At 59.0% G+C, this 11,368-nt stretch overlaps 1 protein-coding gene across 9 annotated transcripts; it reads left to right on the forward strand.

Annotated features, from left to right (window-relative positions):
* The first annotated feature begins 13 nt into the window (after window positions 1–13).
* LOC129665629 (centrin-2) lies at window positions 14–7,955 on the forward strand. Of its 9 annotated transcripts, none has more exons than XM_055592421.1 (2): window positions 14–124; window positions 6,880–7,955. In XM_055592421.1, the coding sequence occupies exon 2, from the start codon at window positions 6,962–6,964 to the stop codon at window positions 7,478–7,480; it is 519 nt and encodes a 172-aa protein (XP_055448396.1). In that variant the 5' UTR covers window positions 14–124; window positions 6,880–6,961; the 3' UTR covers window positions 7,481–7,955. The 9 variants fall into 9 exon arrangements, with proteins under 9 accessions (XP_055448396.1, XP_055448398.1, XP_055448399.1 ...); XM_055592423.1 differs by lacking the exon at window positions 14–124 and adding an exon at window positions 1,054–1,868; XM_055592424.1 differs by lacking the exon at window positions 14–124 and adding an exon at window positions 2,758–3,310.
* Window positions 7,956–11,368: the final 3,413 nt, after the last annotated feature.

The raw sequence follows: 11,368 nt of genomic DNA on the forward strand, positions 1-11,368 counted from the left end.
GGACTCGGCCCCGCCCTGCCCGGGGCTGCCGAGCCGCGGGAACGGCCCGGGCTGCGCCCTGAAACCGCCGGGCGGGCTGCGCCCCGAAACCGCCGGCTCCCGGCGGGCCGCGCCCCGAGCTGGGGTGAGTCCCGCGGCCCCCGCCCCTCCGTGGACCCTGCGCCCCGCGGAACCCCGGGAACTTCAGGGGCTCCGAGCCCAGCCGGCCGCCATCGCTGCTGCCCCCCGGGGGGCTCGGGCGGCGGCCATCGCGTCTCAGTCACGTGGGAGGGGTCCCCGCTCTTCCCGCACGGCCTAGGCCCCTCCGCAGGGGAGGGGTCGCCCCGGCCTGGGCTCTCACTGGACGGCCTCCTCCCCGGGGCGGTACTGAGTGCACATTCTAGGGAAACTGAGGCAGGGCAGGTCTGACCCGGCCCCGCCCGTCTCTAGGCTGGCGAGACACCTCTATGGAGCGTGAGGTCCGGCTTGAGGCGCTGCCTGTCCCCGCGGGGCGCTGGGAACCCGGTCACCCGTGCGGGGTCCTGGCCGGCCCTTCCGGGCCCGCCTGGGTGCACCGAGGGGAGGCAGGCTCCGGAGGTGCTCGGCGTAGGGCTAAGCGGAGGGAGGCGGGGCGGCCGTGAGGTGAGGGGCTCCGGGCCTGCGAGGACCCCAGCGCCCCCGGGGCGGCCAGCGAGGCCGTCACAGGTGGGCGCCCCCCGTGGCGGGGACGCGGCTGGACCTGCAGACACGCCGCCCGCTGCGGCCTGCGGCTCTGCCCTGGGGCGGGGGCCCTGGAGGTGCTGTCACACAGGGGAGCCGGGGCGCGCCGGAGGCCTCGGGAAGCTGCGGCCCAGGGAGCGCCGGGGGCCCGCGCTCTCCACCCCCGGCCCTGTCTGGAACGCCTTTGTCTGCGTGTGTGCGGAAGGCGCCGCGACCGCGGAGCCGCTTTGTGAGGCCCGGGTTCCCTCCGCCGCCAGCGGGGGAGCCCTGCCCCCCGGCGGGCCCGGGGGCGGCTCAGGTGTGCGGGGGGAGGGGGCGGCTCAGGTGTGCGGGGGGAGGGAGCGGCGCGCGGCCATATTTGGCGATTTCGAGCCGCCCGGCGCCGGGAGGACGGTGGCCGCCCTGAGTCACGGGGGCGGACGTAACGGACGGGGCCCTGGGCCTCGCTCCTCGCCTTATTTAGTCAAGCAGGCGAGCCATTGGCCCGCGGGACAAAGGCGGTCCAGGCCGGTGCGCGCGGAGACCCCCGGCTGTGCGCCTGGGGACGCGGGGGAGGGGTGTCCCCGCCGGAGCCAGCGCCGCGCACGGGAAGGGGGCGCTGTGATTTTTGTCTTTTGCAGCCCGGCAGGGCGAGGCCTCGCCCAGGGCCGGGCGTTCTGGCCGCCGTGGATGGGGGCGGGTCGGCCCGAGGGGGTGTGTCCTCCCGGTGTAAAGACTCAGTCTGGAGAAATGATAGGAATTTTTTCTGTGCTGGCTTCGGGTAGTTCTCGCTGTGACCCGCGTGCGCCCTGGTCCATATTCCGGTCGTTTAATGGACAAGAACACAGCAGCGCAGGAGGTGACGAGTCGGGGAGGTTCACTGCAGTCGGGCCCGCCCTGACCTCCTCCCGCGTGCCCTCTGCTGCCTGTCAGTTCCCTCTTCGTGCTTGGCACCTTGCTCCCGAGCACAGGCTCCACCCACCTAGGCACTGCCGTCCTTCCTAGCCTAGCTGCCAGGCTTCCTGTTAGGCAAATGGGACAAGGAGCCTGGGCCTGGGCCTCCACACGCTGCCCCTCCATCTGCCATCGGGCATGTCAGCCTAACCCTGGAGCAGCAGACGCTGAAAACGCTGTGAGACCCGCTCAGCTGTGGAATGCAGCAAGGGCGAGCTTCCACACTGACTTCGAGGGTAAGGGGCTCTCTGCTGTCTTTGAAACTTTTCTGTGAGTCTACAATCCCATAATAAAAGGTAAATGTGACAGTCTGAGGAACCCAAAGGCTGAATACCCAGAGCTCACGCTCCCGATCTAGGACTTAACAGACACCGAGTGCCTGCGCTTATTTTCTGTCTGAGCTGGCAAGCACAGGGCCGGCCTTTGGCCGCAGGGGAGGCAGTCTCCGGGGGTGGGGTGGGGTGGTGAGCAGAGCACCGGGCACATCACGGCGTGGAGGGCCGGGTGCTGCAGGACATACCACCCAATACACGGGGTGTTGGCCAGGTGTGAGCCTGCTGTCCTCCAGGTGTTCCCAGGTACTGTTTTCGCTTAGTGCACGTGTCAGACCTGGGGCTAGGCTACCAGGACTGCCTGTCCGTGCCTTGGCCGCCCCTCACGGATACCCAGCGTGGCCAGCTGAAGCTCCTGAGAGAATAATTCAGCCCCAGCCGGGTGTGTCGGCCCACACTGTGATTCCATATCTCCAGCAGCAGAGGCAGGCGGAGCTCTGTGAGCTGAGGACAGCCAGGGCCACCTAGAGAAACCCTGTCTCTAAAAAGACGCTGTCCTCCAAGGGCCTTGCTCCCTGTCGTCCCACACAGCAGCCTGGTGTCACCTGCTTTTCACTCTGCTGTTGTGAAATGTGCTGAGGACGCGGCCTCCTGAGAGACCAACACCCCTAAAGCTGACATTCACGCACACCATGCTAGGACTCCGCACAACAAAAGCCGGAGCCGGCAGCACCGGTCCACATCTGTGTGCACAGGCCAGTGGTCCTGCAACGCACCCCTTACTCCATCTTAGAGGCTGGGCCGGCTGTGAGCTCGTGTACCTGCCCCCCCCCCTCGGCTGCCAGCTCTGCCGGGGCTCTGCCTATCCAGGGCACCGGGCTCTGGTGTGGGGTTAAGCCTGCAGCTCCACCCGTGCTCACTGACCTTGCCTTCGCCCGAGGACAGCCTTCCACCTCTGCACCTAAGTTGGGGGACTCCCCACCCGCAGGTCCATCGACCCGAGACTTCCAGTTACGCCCACTGAGCACCACAGGAGCCCGTCCTTGATGAGCTGGACCCCGTACACGTGGGTGGAGGCCAAGTGGAGGGAGAGGGAGGGCTTTCCAGCTCCCACCCTGACCCCAAAGTGCAAGGATTGGAGCAGCTGGAGGGAGACATCCTCCGTCATCAGGGCCGCTTTCCCTGTTCCCAGTTCCCCGTCATTCTTCAGCCCCGGTGACCCCAGAGAGGCCACGGAGCAGCGACCTGGCTGAGAGCGGCAAGGGACTGACAGGGGGACCGGGCTAACTTCCCCACCACGCTCCCGCTCTAGCGACTGGCTGCTGACGAGCTTGCAGAGCTGACCTGGGTCGGGGCCGCTGTGCCTCCCTCGGGAGGCTGGGCGTCAGCGCCCGACTGGGAAGCAGGTCAGGGCTGGACGTTCCGAGCGCTGTCCCACCTTGCCACGGCCGGTGTGCCCGAGTGGAGGGGGGCGGGACCCCTACCCTTGCCTTCCCCTGAGGAGGAGTGGGTGTGGCCGGGCGGAGAGTGCGCTGTGCGGGGCGTGGGAACGTGCCCAGCTTGCACTCGCCCACTAAGAGAGCGTGTTGACCAGCCCGGCTGCAAGCCTCTGGCCACCCGCGTCCGCGAAGCCTCGTCCACGCTCTCCTCGGTCATGGGGTCAGCACTGGCAGGTCAGGGGCGCGGTGGGTGGTTGGGAGTGCGGAAAGGCTGCGTCAGACTTCAACGCCGGGGGCCGCCGAGCGCCCGCCGCCGTCGCCGCCTCCCAGCACCGCGGCCAGGGGCGGAGCAGGCGAACGCGGGGCCGCCACTGCGCGCGCGCGGCTTCCCAGGGTGCGCGGGGACTCGGGGCGGGGCCGCTTCCCCGGGGCTCGAGCTGCAGCACAGGCTCCGGCAGGTGGCGCCGTGGCCTGGGCCCTGCGGAAGGAGGTCGGCGGCGGCCGGTGTCCTCGTCCTGCAGACCGCCAGGTAGGCCCGACTGCGCGAGGCTGACGGAAGTGCAGCCCTCCGGCCAGGAGGGGCCGCGGCTGCTGACCAGGCAGCGTTGTCCGGAGCAGACACGCACAGAGAGGCCCCAAGGTGCAGCCAACCCGACCTGCTGTGACTGTTTGCGAGTGTCGGAGCTTCGCTCCCAGCTCTCCTGCCTTTGCTCCCTGGGTGTCGCCGGTCACACCATCACAGCCACCGAACAACGCCATTTCTAAGGAAAGCAAAGGCAGGGTAGAGGAGGCGTTGCAGGCCACAGTGGGGCGGGGCCTGGGGTCCAGGTCAAAGGTTTTTTCCTTCCAACTCTTTGTCTTTTGCTTTTGAGACAAAGTCTTGCTGTGTTTCTGGTCTGTAGACCAGGCTGTCCTCAACGTCATTAGGATTAAAGGTCAGCACATTTGTTTTCGGATTTTTGTTTGTTTTTTTATCTTTTGAAAGAGGGTTTCTCTGTATAGCGCCAGCTGACCTGGAACTTGCTTGGTAGACCAGGCTGGCCTTGAATTCAGAGATCTGCCCACCTCTGGCTCTCCAGTGCTGGAGAGGACCAAGCCCCGAAAAATCCGTTTTCACTTACTGTAAGAGCTGAATTTCTTTTCTGTTTGGTTTTGGGTTTTTTGTTTGTTTTCTTTTGCTTTTTTGTTTGTTTTGTTTTGTTTTTCTCTGTGTAGCCTGGTTATCCTTTGTAGACCAGGCTGGCCTCGAACTCACATCAATCCACCTGCCCCTGCCTCCCAAGTGTTGGGTTTAAAGGAGTGACCACCACCTGGTGCCTCTGTCGCTTTAATGGAGTAGGTGTGGGACTGCTTCTTAGCTTCCGGCCGTTTGGTGGAATCTTTATTTTTACAAAACGTGTGTGTGTGTGTGTGTGTGTGTGTGTGTGTGTTCATGCATGTCTGTCATGTGAATGCAGGCACGTTGAGTCCCCTTGATCTGGAGTGATAAGCAGTTGTGAGCTGCAGTTACGGATACTAGGAAGTGAGCGTGGGTCCCTGGAAGACTGCAGGGGCTGGCTGCTGACTGTTTCTCCAGCCGCTCACTTTTTTCCTGGACTTATTCTTGTTTCTTTTTGTCTTATTTTGTGCGTCCTTGCCCTGGGACTCACTGTGTGAACCAGATGGCCCTCCAAAGCAGGGCCAAGCTGGCCTGGAGCCTCCTGAATGCTGCGATTGAAGGTGTGCACCGCCACACCTGGCCTGAGCGTTTTCATTTCAATCTTTCTTTTGAAGTAACGTCAAATACAACTGTTTTAAGCCCGATGTCTCTTGTGGAGCAGGCATGGCTCTAGCGTTCTCCCGTCTTAGCACACAGCATCAAGAAGCCAGCCGTTGGTGGTCATCTACAGACCATCGGTGACACCTTTGTCTGTTAGTATTTCCAGCACTTTTTATGGCTCTGCCCCAGGATCGTTGTATTCTGCGGTTGTGAGCACCCACACTCCTAATCCCCACGACTTCTCATTCTGTGGCCGTTCATAAAGTTACCTGCAGGCGACGGGCAAGTAGCCAGACTGGTGCCATGCCTCGGCCCTTCCAGAGGACCCAGGTTCACTCGTCCCACAGCTACCTGCCTGTTAGCTCTAGGAGGTCTGGTGCCTGCTGCCCGGGTGGCTTCACACATGTGATACACACACACAGACACGACACGCTTTGATTAGTGGCTGATGTGGGAGGGCCCAGCTCATTGTGGGGACATCCCTCTCTGGCTGGTGGTCCTGGCTGATGGTACAAGAAAGCAGGCAGGCAGGCAGCCATGGAAAACAAGCCAGTAAGCCAAACTGCGGCTTCTGCTTTGCTGTCTGCTTGCGTCTGCCTTCTCGGGATCAGAAGCTGTGAGGGGAATAGACCCCTCCCTTCCCCAAGTTGCTTTTTCATGGTGCTTATCACAGCAACCGAAATACAACTAAGAAAAGTAGGTTGAAATAGGGTTTCTCTGTGTAGACCAGGCCGGCCTGGGGCTCAAAGAAATCTCCCTGCCCCTGCCTCCCAAGGGCTGGGATTAGAGGAGTGTGCCGCCACCTGGTGCCTCTCTGTGCCTGTGATCCCAGCACTTGGGAGGTGGAGACGGGGAAACCTAGGGCTTCCTGACCAGCCAGCCTGCCTGAATCAGTGACAGCTCAGTAGGGAAAGGCATTTCCTGTGAAAGCCTGTTGGCCTGAGTTCAATCCACAGAACCCAGGTGAAGGAAGGAGAGCTGTCCTCTGACCTCACACAGACAAAATGAATAATTTGTAGATGACCACCAACAGCTGGTTTCTCGATGGCTGTGCGGTGAGACGGGAGAATGCTAGAGCCACAGTAAATAACCTAAAAGGAAGGTGGAGCGCAGTAGAGAGGCGCCATGTCTTCCAGCCTCGTCACAGGTGCATGCGCACGCAAAGACAGGCACACAGGCAGCTGTGCCTGAGGAGGGCCTGCTTCCTGGAGGGTGAGCTGAGCTCTGCAGGCTGTCGGTGCTGGGTCTAGGCGTGACTGGGCCTTTGTGTGAATAGAAATGGGAAGATTTCGGAGATGAAGGCTAGGCAGAGGCTCATGGTTGTCCGAGCAGGTGTCAGACTTGCTGTGACACCCTCTGCTCCTCTTGGAGACTTGTGGTCTCTCTCCTCCTTCCATGGCTTCTGTTTGTAAGGGGCCTGGGGTGGCGAAAGAGATGACAAAGGAGATGCCATACAACAGATGTTTGAGTCATCTTTTGTGCTCTGGTGGCTTTGGAGATCAGACCTAAGGGCCTCACGCCTGACAGGTTGTTGACCTGCACAACAGCAGAGACAGGCATTGTGGCCAGGCATACCTTCACAACACTGGGGAACCCTGTCTTAAAACAAAAAGGGAAAGCCCATTGTGGAGAGCTGCTTGCTTGACAAGCACAGTGTTTTGCCTTTACCCTGAGACAGGGATAAGCACGGTGTTTTGCCTTTACCCTGAGACAGGGATAAGCATGGCGTTTTACCTTTACCTTGTTTGTGTGACCGTGAACCATATCTGCTACACAGGGAAGTGCTTTAAGAAAACAAGTTTGGGCTGAGACCACGAGTACACTTTGCCTTAATAACTGGCTGAAGAGACCCTTCGGTGATGGCCTCTAATTTTAAGAAAACAAACATGGCATCCAGTGGCCAGAGAAAAAGGATGAGCCCTAAGCCTGAACTTACTGAAGAACAGAAACAGGAAATCCAGGAAGCTTTTGATCTCTTCGATGCTGATGGAACTGGAACTATAGACATCAAGGAACTAAAAGTGGCAATGAGGGCCCTGGGCTTTGAACCCAAGAAAGAAGAAATCAAGAAAATGATAAGTGAAATTGATAAGGAAGGCACAGGAAAAATGAACTTTAGTGACTTTTTGACAGTAATGACTCAGAAAATGTCTGAGAAAGACACCAAAGAAGAAATCCTGAAAGCCTTCAAGCTCTTTGATGATGATGAAACTGGAAAAATATCCTTTAAAAATCTGAAACGTGTGGCCAAGGAGCTGGGTGAGAATCTGACTGATGAGGAGCTGCAGGAAATGATCGATGAGGCTGACCGAGATGGAGACGGAGAGGTCAGTGAGCAGGAGTTCCTGCGCATCATGAAGAAGACCAGCCTCTACTGAGACCGGGTTTCCTTTCCTCTGCAAGCACATGTGACTAGATTTAGTGTCGGCCATTTCATGAAATACGGCTTTTGATAGCCTCCCCCCAACCTCTGTGGTAATTTTAGCCGTGACCTTGAATCTATCTTTGACCTTTGGAAGTGTTCTTTGATATTAAGTTCTTTGTCCATTTGCCTGCTGGCTAATTTTCAACAGGGCAGAACAGGAGCGTGTGGAGAGGGAAAAGGTCTGAAAGTGTGGCGCTCCATCCTCCCTGGCTTCATGTTGCTCACGCATTTCCATCTGGCTACACGCACACAGTGGCTTCTTAGGTGTCCAGTGGTTTCAGCTTTTAGTTGACAACACAGTTTTGTTGTCTTATAAAACTCAGTGAATGCTTACCGTGGCATTTGAATGGTGTTCATACATTTGTTTTGTCTTTAAAAACAAAACCTTTCTTAATTAAAAAAGAAAACACTTTTGACTCTTCCATGAACCCCTTCCTTGTGTTGGTGTGACTTGCTTTGCCTATAAAAAGGAGCCATTGAATAAACTCGGGGCCACAGTATTCACTGACAGTCTCCCGAATCTAACTCTTTTCTCTGTCTTTTAAAAATTTTTTAATTTATTTACCTTTTATGTGCATTGATGTTTTGCCTGCATGTATGTCTATGTGAGAGGGTCAGATCTTGGAGTTACAGACAGTTGTGAGCTCAGGCCATGAAATTGGAAGACAGCAAGTTGGTGGGGGAAGGGAGGGCTTGGAGGGAGGAAAAGGAAGGAAGAAATGATGTGATTATGTTGTAATCTGAAAATCTTTAAAAAGAAAAGCAGCAACAAAAAGCCTCCAGGGACTTCAGTGGGCTGCCTTGCCTGGGGTGGGGTGAGGGTGGAAGAGGCATGGATGAGATGAGGGGTCACTGAGCAGTCCTTTCTGACGTGACCCTCCTCAGTGGAGCCTGTTACCCTAAAGCAGCTCTGCAGGCCTCGGTAAGTGAATCTGGCAGATGAAGGGAGGGAGGCCCCTCCCCCTCTGGTGTGCGTAAGTGGAGTAAGTGGAACTGCAGAGAGCCTAGCATGAAAAATTGATTCCCGAGCCCTGGGAGGGAGAGAAGAGCAGGAGGCAGGGCCTTGGACCTCTGCCAAACTGGACCCTGAGCTGGAGCAGGTGCCCTGCACCAGGGTGAGGGGGTCAAGGTCATAGACGGTGCTGGGCAGCATGGTGCCAGCTGAGTAGCCTGCCCTCTTCGCAGGGCCGAGGAGCCTGGGAGGCCAGGAAGGGGCTGGCTACGGGGGTTCGTGGGACAGCTGAGGGCTGGGGCTGAGGCCACATCTGGAGGAGGGCAGAGCTGGGCTGTGAAGGGTCCGCCTTTGGCTGCGGGTCTGCCCAGCTGTTTCCCGGTTTCCAGGACTCTGAGCCAGCAAGGACGGAAACACCCATCGCTGCACTCACAGGCCTGTGCCAGCTCACACCACCAGTGTCAGCGTTGCTGGGCACTGAGCCTGGCCCACGTGTTGGTTGCCATGGCAGTGGGCAGCATGCCATGCCGGCAGGAGCCCGAGGTTGGGCTAATCTAGACGGAGGTGGGGGAAATCATCTGGGTTCTGGGGACTCTACTGGGGCCAGCTGTGGGTGGGGCAAAGGGGCCCTTCAGTAGTGAAGGAGACCCACCCCCAGCACTCTGAGGAGGTTTTCTAAGAGTGAGCAAGCTATGCAGTGAACACCTTGAGTCTGGGTCCATTAGGGCTGTCCAGTGTCCGGCTGGACTCTCATTGAGAAGGGCGTCAAGCCAGTCTAACCCTGCGGTGGTCCTTTCAGACCCCGCTGTGGTTAGCAGGGCCCACTGCTCTGTCCACTCACAGCTGGCTGCTCTCTGAAGTAGGGGTTGGGGCTCAAATGGCCTCTCAGGGTCCATCAAAGGTGCCCCTCCCCCACGACATACGTGTTGAAGTTGGTGCGCCAGGCAGCTGACCTTGGCACCCACGTGCTGCAGCGGCATCGACAGCCATACTTTGGGCAACCATCTTCCCCTCTGATTCAGGGGGCAGTGGGGTCCCAGGGTGCAGCCTGGACAGGCCACAATGGCAGACACAGTTGGGCACCCGAAATGAAGGTGGTGCTTTCTGTGGGTGGGCTGGAGGACCCACAGCCTGTGTGTAGTTGGGATATGGCCTGTGCCCCAGATAGGGATCCTTAGAGCATGCACACCCTGACTGTTACAGCAGCGTCCATAGCGGCTGCTGGGGCTTGTGTCCAGAGCAGCATCACCAGGGGCTGGGCCGACTCTCCAGGTGACCGCCGTAGCCCATCCCAGCCCGTTTCTCTCCCTGTGACCCTTCACGCGCGCGCACACACACACACACACACACACACACACACACACACACACTCTCCATACCCAGACATGTCAACAGCATCACAGCACAGGAACCAGACCCAACACCAGTCAGACACCGAGGAAATGTGTGTTCCGTGGTAGAACCCCAGATGAGATCCAGAAGTGAAAGGCCTTGGTGGACAGTGGGCTGTAGCCCTGAGCACTGCAGTGGAGGTCCGTACGGAGAGACCCAAGAAAGCTGCCTCCCTCCAAGGCATTCTCTGCAGCCTGGAGACCCCTCATATCATAGAGGTCAGTGCCAAGAGCCCTGCTCCACCTGGGCCTGTGAGGGGACATGTCCCAAACCTGAGTGGCCATTGATACTTCTGGCTCTCTTTCCAAGGGCCTGTCCAGAGCCAGGACACTTAGTGCCTGGCGGCCAGGCCCCCCTCCTGCCAGGCACCTGATGCCAGTCAACCCTGCCAGCACCAGTCAGGCTAATGAAGCCATTATGCCAATCAGAAAGATGAGACTCTTAGAGCCCCTGAGCAGGCTGGCTAGACCGGGTTAGGGTACCGTGGGCACAGCTGGCCCGCAAGCCTCCCTCCTCACAGACCCTTGGGACGCGATGGGAGGCCATTCCAAGTGTGGACTCCACCCTGGTGCCTGGGGCTTTTGCCTGGCCATCATGCCCCCACCCACTGTGTCTCTAGGGCAGCACCTGACACACAGCCTGACTACACCTTCAGTCGGTGCCTCGGGGTGAATGAAGCTGGCCGGAAGAGAGAGCTGAGAGCAGAGGGTCCGCACATGACACTGCCGTGAAGCCTACCCTTCAGTGTCTTCAGATGCATGGATCTGCGTTCTTTCCAAACGTCGACCTCTGTGGCAGTTTGCTGAGGTACAAGCCCCTTGAGGAAGGAAGGACCCCGGAGGACAGGAGGACGGGGCATGGCTGGAAGTGCTCCATGTCCTCCTGTCACTGTCCCTCTGGAGAGCCTTCCCGTGGTTCCACCTCCTGTTGGAGGACGCCAGTTCTGGCTCAGGCCCAGCATGGGCGGCTGCAGTTCCCCACTTGGCTGTGGTCCCCTGAGGCAGGTGCAGGACACAGGGAAGTAGGGAAAGCGACAAGGAGCCACTGTAGCTCTGTGTGATGCTGGTGAGAGTCGGGAGGGGAGGGCACAGACAGGTGGGCCCCGTGTCTCCTGAGCTGCACGGCCCACCCCTTTCTTTGGGATTCTGTGGGAGACATTTAGAAGCATGGGGACGACAGCGCCCCCATACAGCCTCCCTGAACTCAAGTCTGTAAAGGCCACAAGCCAAGCCTGTGACCCTGTGATCTAAGCAGCAGCAATTGGGCCCCCAAGTCTGCTGAGGGCGCTGAAGCCAGGCCACCCTGAGCTCCCCGCACAAAAGGGAAGAGCATCAAGACCCAAGAGTTGGCAGGGTGCATAGGATTCTGGCACACATCCTGTTTTCTTGCTTGTTTCATGGTCCCTGGGCGTGAGCATCCCAGCCCACCACAGCAGACCACAGGAGCTGCTCTCTCCAGACCGAGTGGACAGGAACGCTAGGCCCCCTGTCTCCACAC

Source organism: Psammomys obesus, unplaced genomic scaffold, assembly GCF_907164565.1.
Source record: "Psammomys obesus unplaced genomic scaffold, mPsaObe1.curated_primary_1811, whole genome shotgun sequence".
In the NCBI taxonomy this organism is placed as follows: Eukaryota; Metazoa; Chordata; class Mammalia; order Rodentia; family Muridae; genus Psammomys; species Psammomys obesus.

Excerpts from the sequence above, each read along its gene's own strand:
- LOC129665629 (XM_055592421.1), top strand. The coding sequence starts at position 6,962 with ATGGCCTCTAATTTTAAGAAAACAAACATGGCATCCAGTGGCCAGAGA.